The following is a 14,012-nucleotide window of genomic DNA, read 5'->3' as shown; positions in this document are numbered from 1 at the left end:
TTTTTTAAGCCTCTTCATAATTACTTCCCAGCGAAGTAATTGCGAATTTATGGCTCCGAATTATACTGTCTACATTAACGTCTGCAAATCCCATATCAAAAGATCAACATCTGATAACGCTGCATCAAGCAGACATCTATAAAAGATCAAGCTCTCCTCAGTTTGAAAAGATGTGTTAACGAGTACTGATAAAATTAATTAAGAAAATATGGATATTTTTTCAGTGTTTTTGACTTTGTTGGCTTCTATTGTCTATGGTTAGTAGGTATGAATTTTAGGAAACAAAATTAATAGATCCTTTCCAGCATCAGCCCAAAATGCAAATAATAATACAATATTCTGCTACGAATGCCGTCCAGGAACACCTTTATATTCAGCTTGTGTTAATCCCGTAGGAAACGTTAACTTAGTGAATTGTACTACGCGTGCAAATGGAAACATATCTAATTGGAACTTTAACTGTTATTCCAGATACCTTAATTATAGCAGTAGGTGCTACTTAGATTTTATAAAATTCGAATTTACCCATCCATGCTCTCCAAGCATCGCACTGATAACCTCAATGTATTAATATTTATTTTTGGTAATTTTTTAAAATCGATTTCAGATAATACTGCAGCAAACAATTTAACGGGCATATACAGAGGATGTGGCGTGTTTCAGGTAGGAACCATCAATAACGTGTGTTCTCGAAATGAAGTTAACGCAACTCAAATGTCTTGCACCACCTGTTCAACTTCCTCATGTAATAATCACACCTTTAATGCTGGTAAGTTCGGAAATAGTCAAATAACCCCCTTATGAAGGTAAAGTGTCTTCATAATTGACTATACAAGACGTCCCGAATTCGAACACAACCATTAAGATCCCAAAAAAGGTCTTCACTATTGAGATTATAACAATTTCCAGTAATTCCAGAAATTCTGGAAAAAATACAAGATGTTCAAAATTTATAGAGGACATCCACCTCTTTTTGGAAGAACTGCAGGGTTGGTTAAGATAAAAAAAATTCTCTAATAACAGTAAAGGTGAATAAAATGATGATGTTTTGCATTGCTTGTGACCGTGCCTGTTATTAAAGAAACAAATGATTCCAAACCATGATAAAAGTTTCTAAGAAGTTTGTCTTGAACACGATCAAGAAATCTAAGAGTCGATTTATGAAATGCTTTACACTTCTTTCTGTGGGGCACCCTGTATATTAAATATTAAATATTGAATATTGAATATTGAATTGTAGTGGGTGAGATAATTGAGGGAGGATCTAACGGGGGAGGTGGTGGTGGGGGAGGATCTAACGGGGGAGGTGGTGGTGGAGGAGGAGGAAGTGGAGGCGGCGGGAATACAGGAGGAGATGGCAATAAAATTCTTCCTTCGGCTATCATTTCAGTGTTTACATTTTTCATGCCACTTTTCGGCCACAAATTGGTAATAAATTAAAGATGTGGAGCTGCTATTATTAATACTGCATTCTATTTGTAAAAATAAAAACTGATTATGTTCTCAAATATTTTCCTTTTATTTGTACATGAACCGTGACCCTATTAAACCAATCAACTTTGGTCATATACAGTCTAGTGTTAAAATTAGTTTATAGCCATTAATTTATAAGCAATTAGTTTCAATTAGGTACAAGGTATGACAACGAAGGGGCTAAAGGAGAAAGTAGACATTCAGGTCCAGAATATTCTGCTCTCTAAAAGCTAGAGATCTGTCTATTTTTCACAAAAGTAACTTTAATAAAACATCATCACTATCTTGACTTTTAAGCTCAACTTTCATTAAAATATACAGCGCATGCAAAAATTATTGTAACACGTTTATAACTTTTATCAGCCTGATATTTTTTAAAAATGCTTAAATACGTATAATTTTATTTTAAAACGGATATTTAACGCATTATTTTCGATATTCAAAATTTTCACTCCTATCTCTACTAACTTTTTATTTTCAAATGGAAAGGTATTCCTCGTAGCATATTGGAGGAAAGGTAATTCAATAAGGATTGCAACGGTATACTCAGAACTAAAATTGGATTTACACTTTCTCTAAAAAATAAAATTATTAGATACGAAATAAAGTAACCCATTCTTACATCAAACAAAATTGAAATTCCTAAAATAGGTGCTCAAATCAGGATTCAGTAACAACATTGCAATCACTCAGTCGTTCATCGAACTCTGTTATGCAATTATCCAGTATTATTTCTATTATTAATTCTAATTCTATTAGAAATCTAAGACGTCAATCATATGAGTTTTGTGGACTATTTTTATAAACGGAACCTTTTAAGAGCCCCACAAAAAAAATCGAAGGACGTAAGATCTGAAGACTATGGTGGCCATTCTATTACGCCTTTTCTACCGATCTATCTCCTAGAGAAAATCTGATCAAGATACTCTCTCACAGCCATAGCATAATGTAGTGCTGCACCATATTGTTGGATATATTATTGGCACTTGTTCTCCATTTTCTCCAGGAAAAATGGTGGCGATTCATGAAACTATTTCGTTTTGTAATAAGTGCAAGCATGGTGCGTTGTTTAAGTTCTTCTCTATGAAAAATGGATCGATGAACTGGTGGGCGATTATACTCATCCATACATTGAGTTTTTGTGGATGTTGAGTTTGCAGAGTCTGCATCCAATGAGGATTGTCTGTAGACCCGCAACGGGAATTATATTGATGAATGGAACTATTTAAGTAAAACAATGTTTAAACCAAAAATAACATTTTAAAAAGAACCTCTTATCCTGAATGCTTTTTTGGAATAAATTCACAAAATTTCATCTTGCGATCAAAATTTTCACTTGTTAACTCTTGGGTAAGGGAAATTTTATATGGATTAATTTTTTTCTGGCTTTCAAAGATTGCTTACTGATGTTACAGATACTCGAAATTCATCTTCAAGTTTGCTGATAGACCGTATTGGGTCCTCATCCATAGGTAAAAGAGTTTCTAGTGCGTTACCGCCACCAGTTGCTTTTCAAGATGTTCCAAATTTTAGAGCAGCTTTCATACTTCCAATTTAGTAAAACTTATTGATTCAACAAACTACACTTTTATCAATAGATCGGTCAGGATATTCTTTTGTAAGTTCTTTTGTGATCTCCATACCCTAAAAAATTTAAATGTTCAATTTTTTGCTTCTGAAATAAACGATTAATTTTTTCTTATATTCTAACTGCGGTAGCTACCTAACAACTGAATTCAATTACTAATGAATTCTAAGAGAACCAAAATATTTTGTATATAGAAATTGTTTACATTCAAGACGATTAGGAATTTCTACGTTTTATTGTTATTTTTTCACCCTCATTAAAAGTGAAATAAAAATGGATTGTCTATCTAGGAAGCAAAGATTAAAACTTTTCATATTTTTAAGATATCGATTTTGTTTTACTTTTTTTAAGGAAACTGTAGCTCCAATTTTAGTTTTGACTATACCATTGGACCTCTTATTGAATTACCTTTCATTTGATATACATTAATGGGTACTTTTAAATTTGAAAATAAAAAGGTAGTAGAGGTAACTAGATAGCATTGAAAGATTTGGACATCGAAAATAATACATTAAATGTCTTTTAAAAAAATATACGTTTTTATTTTTTTTTTATGGGTTTTATGAAAATTATAGACGTATTGCAATACTTCCTCCAAACGCTGTATTTATGCTCAGTATATATTCATTGCAATGAATAACACTAAAATGATCAAGAACAGGAATTGCTGATTTAATGATCCAGAATTGCATAAGTTCCTGTCAGCACATGTGGCACATTCCAATAGTTGGTCTTTTCCAGTCCGATAAATTCCACTCAGGTAGCCACAGATGTCATACGGCCTGCAGGATCTGTGTACCCAAATCATACCATCATCTACATATTAAACATAATCAATCATATCATTTTATTTTCACAAGAATTTAGTTTCAAATATTCGAATGAGGATTTGATATTACAAAAATTTATTGCAACCTATACTCAATGATTTTTATTTTTTTATAGTAATTTTCTGGACTGTAATACTATGTCACCCATTCCTTACTGTAGTATTTCGTATCGGAGCATCTACTACTGGTTCGGTTTATTCTTTTTAATTGAATAATTCATTTCCCAAAATCCATCCAAACCAGTATTTCTTGCTGCAGAAAGAGTTGCAACGAATATACTATAGTTTTATTTTTCCACTACTAGTTTTAAAAGACGCCACAATAAGGTGTTTTGAACACACGTTAACACGTTTTTTTGTCTAAAACAACTATGTAGTTCTGATATAATTTTCAAAATACCTGAAATTTTCATAGTTTTAGAAAATTTTAAAATTAGCGTTATTAGATTGATTCGTCAAAACTAAGAATAGGACAAAACGGTTGACTCTATTTCAAACAGTAGAGAAACTACAGATCGCTCAAACGTAAATAAAGTAAACGTTTAGGCCATTTTCTCGAAAATAATTGGAGATAAGTATAGGGTTTGCTACATAAGAACTGCTTGAAATATTGAACAGTATTTAAAATTAATACGAAAATAAGGGGCTGCTATTTTAAACATTTTACAGTCCGGTCTTAACTTTTCTCTTATCTTTTATAGTTTGCAAAAATGTCAAAATAACTTCCTAACAAATGCTTGAAATGTTTAACAACGTTAAAAGAAAACAAATCTCAGAAGTTCCCATTTGAGAAATTTTACCATGCAGTATTTTAAAAAATATCAAAATCAACCCGTGTTTAACTAATTCAGAATATTTACTCTCGAAAATTTTGAAAAAATCATCATGTACCAATTATTTAATTGCACCAATTTTTGTAAACCTTGAATTTAAAGCACCTATCTTGAAGTCTAAATCACACAATAAAATCAAAACCAATAACTTATAAATAATCAAATTCAAAGAATTTGAAAGGCTGTAACCACTTGAGTGATCTAGAAAGTCATAAAATATAAATAGTTGAGTTTTGAGATTTTTTTGTTAATGCGTTTCGTGTTTTGTAATACATTAATTAGATTAAAATGTTTACTTACGATTAACCACAGTTTTGGTACATACTTCTCCAGGAATACATAAAGACTTCTTGTGATTTTCATAAAAATTGAATTGTTCGCACGCATTGGGTGCATTTACCAAACCATTATGGCTGCTACATGTATAACATTCTAGGGCGTGCCCTGCAAATTTAGCCATTGCAAATCAGTTAGAGAATTTCTGGAAAATGCTATAAAATTACTTACCTGCTCTAAATATTAATATCAAGAAAATAATTTTAGAGAAACACGCCATGCTAAAAATCGTTCGAGCTTTGATTAAGTTTTCCTCGTTAATATTTAAGCGAGTATTAAATTTCTAATTTTTATTCAAATGACAAAACTTGTTGGCGAAATAATTTGGTACGTTGACAAAAGCTAGATTAATAATTAATTTATAGACTCATAAAGCACACAAACTGGGGTATTGGGACAAGGTAGAGATTCTCACTTCGTTATATAGAGATTAGATGCGTCATTTCCTTAAAAACTTTGCAAAAAGTTACATATTTAGTTAGTCAAAAAAATCGATTCAAAAATCTATTTCATACAGGGTGTTTGGTTTACTAATACACATCCGAAAGAGAGTGGTAAGTAAGATGATTGTGAACGTATTTGACCATACATACTATTATACGATGTGTCACGCATTTCCAGATATCGCCATTTTTCCGAATTTTGCCAAATTCGTTGTGTACTTCCATGTAAGTTACAATAAAAATTTAGTAGAACATTTGTTGTGACTCTATCGGTTTTCGCATAAACTTGAATGTGTATTTTATCGATATCAAATTATTTAGAATTTTTGAAAAATAATCTACCAGATGTTTTGGACGAAGTACCTTTAGATGTAAGAGCGAAAATAATATTTCAAAACGATGGATGTCCGGCTCATTATCAGAGAACAATAAAAGAGTTTTTAAATAGTCAATTTTCTGAAAGATGAATAGGACGAAATGGACCGATGTTATGTCCTGCCAGATCTCCAGATCTCACCCCAGTTGACTATCATATCTTGGGACGAATGAAAGAATTGGTATACAATGAGGAAATTCATGATCAAGACCATCTCATTCAAAGAATTAATAGGGCAGCAAAATTAATGAAGGCTGAAATGAGGCTAGGAGTAACTACTACAGAGATGAGACGAAGATGTCAATGTTTTATCAGAAACAGTGGTTTCCATTTTGAGAATAATAATTAGTTATAAGTAAATAGTATAATTTACATAAATAATAATTACTTATTAAGTTTTTATTCAATTTGTTAAATTGCCCTACGCATTTTTTCTCCATTTTTTTTCTTTTTTAATTAAATACCTTACGGAGCATTAAGTCTGCGTCTTTCAATACATCATTCGAAAGAGCAATGGTCAAAGAAGTTTTTAAAGATATTTGAATGACTCTTCCATTTGCATCTTTCTCTTTATTTACTTACAAAGTCAAGGTTTGATATTAAAGAAATTCATTTTTGGAATTTTAAAGCATCACATTTTTTTTTCATATGCAAATACTATTACATGTTTGATATCGATAAAATACATATTCAAGTTTATGTAAAAACCGATTGAGTCACAACAAATGTTCTATTAAATTTTTATTGCAACTTACACGGAAGTACACAACGAATTTGGTAAAATTCGGAAAAATGGCGATATCTGGAAATGCGTGACACTTTGTATAATAGTATATATGGTCAAATATGTTTACAATCATCTTACCTACCACCCTCTTTCGGATGTGTATCGGTAAACCAAACACCCTGTATAGTATTCTTTTTTTTTATTGTGTTCTGATATGTATTGAAGGTTTGTCATATATATGGAATAACCACGATGACTTTTAAATCATTTTTCTAGAAAAAAAAATGTTTCAGGTAAAACTTACAAGGTTAATTTGTTGTCTCTTTCCGTGACGTTGAACTTTTTTCTTGCCCTGTATTAGTCCAACGAAGTCCTACTTTTGTTTGTCAAATGTAACTTTTTACTTCTGAGTTGTTTCATAAAATCTATACTTATTTGCGCATAAAGTCATATCAAATTTAATTAGAGTTAGATAGGAAAATTTTCGAGAAGAAAATTATTTTCTTTATTTCATTAAAAAAAATTAATTCAATGAAAACAGGAAAATAACAAAAATACCCTGTGTATGTTTTAAACATCAAATAAATAGCATTCCGGATATTTCAGTTTTTAATTTAATCAAAAGCAGTACCCATTTACTGGTGGGTGAAATAGAGTGGCCAGCCCAACCACGTGATTTAAACCTTAGCGACTTTTTTCTTTGCGCCCATTTAAAAGATCAAGTATACAAGGATAGACCAAATAACTTGGAAAATTTGAAGTCTCATGTCGTCGGTGTAATGCAATCGATCAGGCAACACACCTATATTTTAGCAAGAAAATCATTCAGGCTTAAAATAGCATTGTATTCGAGTAACAACGGAAGATATTTTGAATAAATGCTTTGAACACTAAATAACAATTTATTCGTTTTAGCAGTAATTTGTTATTTCAGTTTTCTGCTTGAATTTACTTTTCTTAATAAAATAAAAAAATAATTTTTTTCTTAAACTTTTTATTATCCAATCTCAATAAAATTTGATAAATTTGTATGCGTAAATAAGTGTGAATTCCATAAAACAAATAAAAAATATTGGGTCATATTTGAAAAACAAATGTTGAACTTCATTGGACTGTGGTGGGGCAACGAAAAAAAACAAGGTGATTCAAAATGGAAACAAATTAGTCTTATAACTTCTACATGAAACATTTTGTGATAGAACAATTATTTTAAAAGTTATTGCCATAATTCCATATATGTATATGTTAGACCCGGTATATCACCACGCATTAATATTTATTTAAACTTAGAAAAGACAAAAAACGAACACACATGCGCTCGCGGGACAATTATTGCAACTAACGGGTGATAAAATTTTCTTACCTTACTCATTTGTTAAGTGTCTCCAGCGTGCTGTAAAGTGTCATTTTTCGTATGTGTTGGAAAAAGTGAAGTATGTTGTTACTAAAATAGTAATGAGTTCATAACAGATCCTATATATGTAAGTAAAGGTTTATCCGCTTTTAGGCAGAATTTCTCTGAAGTCACTTTCTATAGATTGCGAAATAGCGCTTACTGCATCAGTGGTTTTCGTCTAAATTAATTTGAATAATATAATTTTAAATAATGTTTAATTTTGATTTATTTTTTAGTTTTGTCATTTGTCGTAGATTTCATAAATACCTGTAGAAGTTGTAGGAAAAAAGCATAGAAGAGGAAGAGAAACAAATATAAATAAAATAGAAATTATTGTTCAACTAAATAGCCAGACTAAAACCGATAATTAGGAAACATGTTTTACTTGCTGTGATTAGATATGAATCGATATTGTAGACTTTACACTCCCATATTTTCAGTATGACTAAATGGATCACATTGAAATTTTATGTTCCAATCCTTCAATATCAGTAACGTAGTTTTGAAATTGTTTCACATACATATGTACTTATTGATGATTCAAATAAGTCAACTATAGTTCATGTATTTCCATAAAATTTACGTTACACGTTGGTCGATGCCTCATGGTTATTTTGTTTGATTTTCCCACCAACAAAATAATGGCAAATGCTCCCCAAAATGGTTTTCGGCGCACATAGACTCATATTTGTTTAAGATAAATGCTATTGCTATCATTATATGTGGGAAAGATAGCACATTTAATTATTCTACGTTAACCAACAATCTTCCATTCGTGTCATTAAAATGGCTAAGATTTTGATAATAAATTTCCTGGGGTTAGTTTTGGCAACTCAACTTCTGAGCACAGGTTAGATGCATCGATTCATATTAATTTAATGTACTGATTGTCTAATTTTATAATATTGAGTAAAATAGGTTGAACTTATACATTTTTAGTTTCCGGACTACAATGTTACGACTGTGAAGCGAAGAAGGGCGTAAATAATGACTGCGAAATTAATGTGCAAAATGTCATCTTAACATACTGCCCAAAGGGATTTGTTTGCACTTTCTATACAAGATCATGTAAGTAAAAATACAGATTCTTCGTATTGACGACACTCAGCAAAGTCAACTGCTGTACAACCGTCCCGATTTCTACATACACCATTCAAATACGTATTCCTATTTCGCAGTCATAATGACCGTTTTACCATCATCTTTTAGCGTCAAAACCGTATAAAAATAAAATTTCTTGCAAATATACGGGGTGTCGAAATAAAGTGTGTCTCATCAATATTACGGAAATAGTAAGAGGTACAAAGTGACACAAATTAGAAAAAAATCCTTGTGCCCGTTCAGAAAATGTTCTGAAATCAAAAATATTTACATGGGGTGTCAAAATATGAGTTCAAGACTGAAAACTGTGATTTTCGAAAATCATAAATTATGAGTAAACCGTTTGAGTCAATTCTACCAAATTTGGTAGTTCTCTATATTCAACAACTGCTAATCGAATCAATTTTCTGGAATTGTTCCAGACTTTCTAAGTTTCGAGCATTATTATTTTTTATGAGTATCATATTGGATTTTGGTAGCGTCAAATGAGCAATAAAAAAAGCTTTTTAACCAGGTATGATAAAGGTACCCTTCAACCTATTAAAGTAGAAAAATAAACAAAAGCATCATTTCACCTTAGTAGCTTTCTTTATTGCCTATTCGCCGCCTCCAAAATCCAATATGGCGGTAATAATAAATAACAAAGTTAGATATAATTTCTCGAAATCTACATGGTTTGAAAAAATTCTGGCACTGCCATGCGATTAGCAGTTGTCCATAATAGAGAACTGCCAAACTTCGTAGAGTTCACTCAAACGACTTACTCATAATTTATGTTCTTTAAAAATCACGGTTTTCAGTTTTTTGCTCATATTTTGGCAACCCTTGTACATATTTTAAATTTTAAAACGATTTTCGAAATGGGTGCACAAATGCGTAGAGTTTTTCTTATGTGAGTCACTTTGCGGTAGTTCCCGTAATCCCCAAGGAACTCACTTTATTTAGAACACCCCGTATACTGCCGGTAAAAACGTTATATTGTTCTACCTCAATAAGGATAAAAACGTACAATGTAAAATGTTTTGCTGTAGAAATTTTACAACATTATAACATTACCGTAAAACTAAAAATCGGGACATTTTTCGCGTTTGAGATTTGTCCTGTACAGGATGATTTAAAAGCATGGGCACTTACTTCAGGTTTATTAAAATTGTTCACAACGGGATTATTTAAAAATGTTCTTTTTGTAGAAATGTTTCAGATCCAATTTTGTAGTTATTCACCGAATTTTAACACTTAATGTGTTCTCGCTCACCAATCAAGCTCAGAAAACCACTTTACCGCCCCTATTTTTAAATCTTCATAATTTCCTTAAGAAACAATTTTGAAAAAAAAATTATTTTATATTAATGTGTAAAAACGCCACTGAAGTAGAAAAACATACTTTAAATCACCCTATATAGCACCTGGGTCCAATTGTTAGGTTAGTAGAAAAATAATTTCGTTTTTGAATCGTTAACTTTAAACAAATGCCACTCAACTTATAATACGATTTATTAATCAAAATAAAAATCATTCGAATCAATACACTTTTGTCAACGTGAAACAAATTTATTTATACCGAATCATAGAATTCCGAAGTCCGAGAGACGATGAAGTCGTTGAAGACGTTTTTGGCATCCTTTTGGTTTTTAAAGCATTTGTCCCGTAGGAATTGGTCGAGGTGCTTGAAAAAATGGTAATCTGTAGGTGAGAGGTCTGGAGAGTATGACGGATGAGGCAAAGTCTCATAGCTAAGATCATTCAATTTCTGTATTATCAATTGCCCGACATGTGGCCGAGCGTTGCATTGAAGAGGGATTGGGCCTGTTCTGTTGACCAATGCCAGGGAGATACGGTGAAGTTTTTGATGAATTTCATCAATTTGCTGAGAATATCTCTCTGCTGTGATGGTTTCGCCTGGATTTAGGAAGCTGTGATGGATCAGACCGGCAGCTAACCACCACACACTTACCATGACCTTCCTTTGGGGCCAATGTGGTCTTGGGAAGTGCTGTGGAACTTGATCGTGGTCCAACCATTGAGCTGAACGACGACGGTTGTCGTAGAGGATCCATTTTTCGTCACAATACGATCAAGAATCGGGTTATTTTTGTTGCGAAAAATGAGTGCTGACGATACTTCAAAACGACTATTTCTTTGCTTTTCCTTCAGTTCGTGCCAGACCCATTTGTCGAGCTTTTTTGTTTTTCCAAGCTATTGTAGATGGTCTAAAACTGTTGGATGAGTTATGCCTAATTTTTCCGCAAGCTCTCTAATAGTTCTACGGCGGTTTGTTTCGACTAGGGCCTTCAACTGGTCGTTGTCAATTATCGATGGACATCCACGACTTTTTCAATCTTCGAGGTTTTCGTTTCCACTACGAAACTTCTTAAACCAAAATTGTACCACTCGTTCATGAACAGATCAAGACCAAAATCATTATTAATTTTTCGAGCCGTTTCCGTTGCTTTAGTACCCAGTTTAAATTCGTATAAGAAAATCGTCCGAATTTGCTTCTTTTCCATCTTTACTAAAGCTCTCTGACTAAAACTGCAAAGGAACACCACATACACACTATTTATTATTAAAATATAGAAAAAAGTCAACGTTTTTAAATGACATATAGCACGGCCGTATTTATCAAGAAATTTATTCCACTATCGTGCTGTAAAAATCGAAAGTACAAAAACGAAATTATTTTTCTACCAACCTAATACTAGACCCCAAGTCTGCAAAACTCAACACTTTGCTCTTCATTTCGCAAACATGGAGCGGTACGATAAAGAGCTGTCGTATGAAACTTGAACTTTAATGTATTGTTAAATGGGAGCAGACATCAATTTTGTTGCAAATTTCAAACAGTTGCACACAGCCATCAATCCTCTTTCCTTTTGATATTTTAAACTTTTTTTTTTTTTAGTTGAAAACGAGACCAATATTCGTAGATTGTGCAGTCCCAGTAATGAATGTGAAATTGTGTCTGCTGTCAATTCTCATATACTAAATCCTGAAGAGAAAGGTGTTATACACTGTGCTAGTTGCTCAAACTCAGACGGATGCAATACGGCTAATACATTTGTACTTAACTTCACTCAATTTTCTGTAATGTCAATTCTAGTTATTGCTCTCAATGTTCTTAACAATAAGTTGTCTTTTCTGTATTAAGTTTAGTGATATGTTATAAAGTTATTATTTTTCATGGGTTAGTAGGATTAAATGCTGATAGTTTGAAGGTAAATTCCATAGAAAGCAAAAAAATTACCCAGAAATGGGTTAGTATTTTACAGTTTCTATGGAAACTCTGCTCTTGATTTTAGACTTTAATATCTCAGAGTTGCGAAAGTTTAGTCATTTTTGTGCCAGTGTTACTCAAATCCCCTATATATTGAGTTTCTAATTTTACAATTATCTTGCTAAAATTAAGAATAAATAAACGTTTTTATAGTACTAATTGTGTTCTGTCTATTGAGGCCCAACGTAAAATACTGGAAATTATTTCACAATCTTGGCGTTATTTATTGTTAAGCTTGTCTCCTTTATCCGAGATTTTTGTGCCAGTTATCGTTGCCATATAAAATATTCCAAATTTCTGATTCTAATATTAGAGAAAATTTATCATATTTCGCACATTTTGCTTGTTTCGAATAAAAATTTAACACATCAACTTCCCCTTAAAAAGCAAAAATAAGCGTAATTTTTTGGCATATAAATTGTCACAGAAAACATTCTAAGAGTACTTTGAGTGCGAATATTAATTTCGTATGGCCTTAAAAGAAACCTACGACTGCTCATTTTGCTGTCTTGCCTCGCCCTTTAGGCAGCACTCAATAGCAAATCAATTATAGTAGCATTTGTATGTTTTTTGTATTTTTTTTATTTCCTTTTTATAATTTCTTTCCTCATTAAACCCTGTCAGTTGGTTTATTCCCTGAGTTTCATATACGATGCGACTCTAAATTATCGCCCCTGTGTTCACTATTTGACAAATCATTTTTTTATGCAAAAGCTGCATTAAATAGGACAAAAAATACTATCTTTTGACGTTTTTCTATATTTTTAAATGTTACTTATATCACTGGAATAAATTTAGTAAAAATTGAATACAACTTCAGGTAAATAGTACGTAAATAATGAAAAAAATTGTTTTTTGGTAGAAAATTGGTTTGTTTTCGATTTTCTGCTCACAAGCAACGTTTGATAAATAAATAAATAAATAAATACTACTTCTGAGAATCAAATTGAAAAGAAACCAATTTCCTATTAACCAACTAGTTTTTTTTATTGTTTGCATACTACTTAAGAATGTTTGTATTGCATTTTTTATCAAATTTATAAATGTTTTTCTCAAAAACTAATCAATAAATTGTGATTCGCAATATACCACTGAATGTAATTTTGAAATACCTTTAATTTGTGGAGCGACTTTGCCCTTGTTTCAATTCTGAAAAATCGGCCATTTTGTGCTGCTGGTAAAGAGGCAACATTTCAATAAATAACAAATGTGAAAAGATAGTGTTTTTTGTCTTATTTAATGCCGCTTTTGAATTTTTTTTTGATAAAAATTTGTTAAAAAGTTAAATGTGGGAATTGTAATGTACCCACTCATATCCATTAAAAACAATCAGACATAATTACAGAACAATTAGTTAGGACGTCACTATGTTAGCACAACAAATTCATTATTAACTGGGTCAAAAGTCTAAATCCATTTCACTGTAATTAACTAGGTTAAAGATCTAAATCCACCCTTAACGATATCTAGAGATACAAAGTAGTATATAAGACACAAACGAAGAGTTCGAAAGGCAGTTAAGAAGAAAGAAGCAACTAAGAAACGAAAATCAACTTTGTTCGTGCCTAACAGAAATCTACAACCTGTGTTCGTAATCTTGTACCTTCGAGTTTGTTAAATAAAGGTGTTTTACTGA

The 14,012-nt window shown here is 31.7% G+C and overlaps 4 protein-coding genes across 4 annotated transcripts; 2 read left to right on the top strand and 2 right to left on the bottom strand.

Moving 5' to 3' along the window:
• The first annotated feature begins 106 nt into the window (after positions 1-106).
• LOC136338865 (uncharacterized) lies at positions 107-1,508 on the top strand. Its single transcript, XM_066281641.1, has 4 exons — positions 107-257; positions 306-488; positions 608-769; positions 1,241-1,508. Exons 1-4 carry the CDS (start codon positions 209-211, stop codon positions 1,438-1,440), a joined length of 594 nt encoding a protein of 197 aa, XP_066137738.1. The 5' UTR covers positions 107-208; the 3' UTR covers positions 1,441-1,508.
• Positions 1,496-7,497, bottom strand: LOC136338880 (uncharacterized). The gene is made up of 4 exons (XM_066281660.1): positions 6,733-7,497; positions 5,231-6,696; positions 5,024-5,167; positions 1,496-3,877 (listed from the first exon to the last, which is right to left on the bottom strand). Exons 2-4 carry the CDS (start codon positions 5,277-5,279, stop codon positions 3,675-3,677), a joined length of 396 nt encoding a protein of 131 aa, XP_066137757.1. The 5' UTR covers positions 5,280-6,696; positions 6,733-7,497; the 3' UTR covers positions 1,496-3,674.
• Positions 7,498-8,697: 1,200 nt separating this feature from the next.
• LOC136338877 (uncharacterized) lies at positions 8,698-12,531 on the top strand. The gene is made up of 3 exons (XM_066281654.1): positions 8,698-8,851; positions 8,941-9,069; positions 12,005-12,531. The coding sequence occupies exons 1-3, from the start codon at positions 8,788-8,790 to the stop codon at positions 12,247-12,249; spliced, it is 438 nt and encodes a 145-aa protein (XP_066137751.1). The 5' UTR covers positions 8,698-8,787; the 3' UTR covers positions 12,250-12,531.
• Positions 10,658-11,315, bottom strand: LOC136338673 (histone-lysine N-methyltransferase SETMAR-like). Its single transcript, XM_066281283.1, has 2 exons — positions 11,057-11,315; positions 10,658-11,001 (listed from the first exon to the last, which is right to left on the bottom strand). Exons 1-2 carry the CDS (start codon positions 11,157-11,159, stop codon positions 10,658-10,660), a joined length of 447 nt encoding a protein of 148 aa, XP_066137380.1. The 5' UTR covers positions 11,160-11,315.
• Positions 12,532-14,012: the final 1,481 nt, after the last annotated feature.

The sequence above is a fragment of the Euwallacea fornicatus genome, chromosome 4, assembly GCF_040115645.1.
Source record: "Euwallacea fornicatus isolate EFF26 chromosome 4, ASM4011564v1, whole genome shotgun sequence".
NCBI lineage: Eukaryota > Metazoa > Arthropoda > Insecta > Coleoptera > Curculionidae > Euwallacea > Euwallacea fornicatus.
This window is presented reverse-complemented; position numbering and strand designations above follow the sequence as displayed.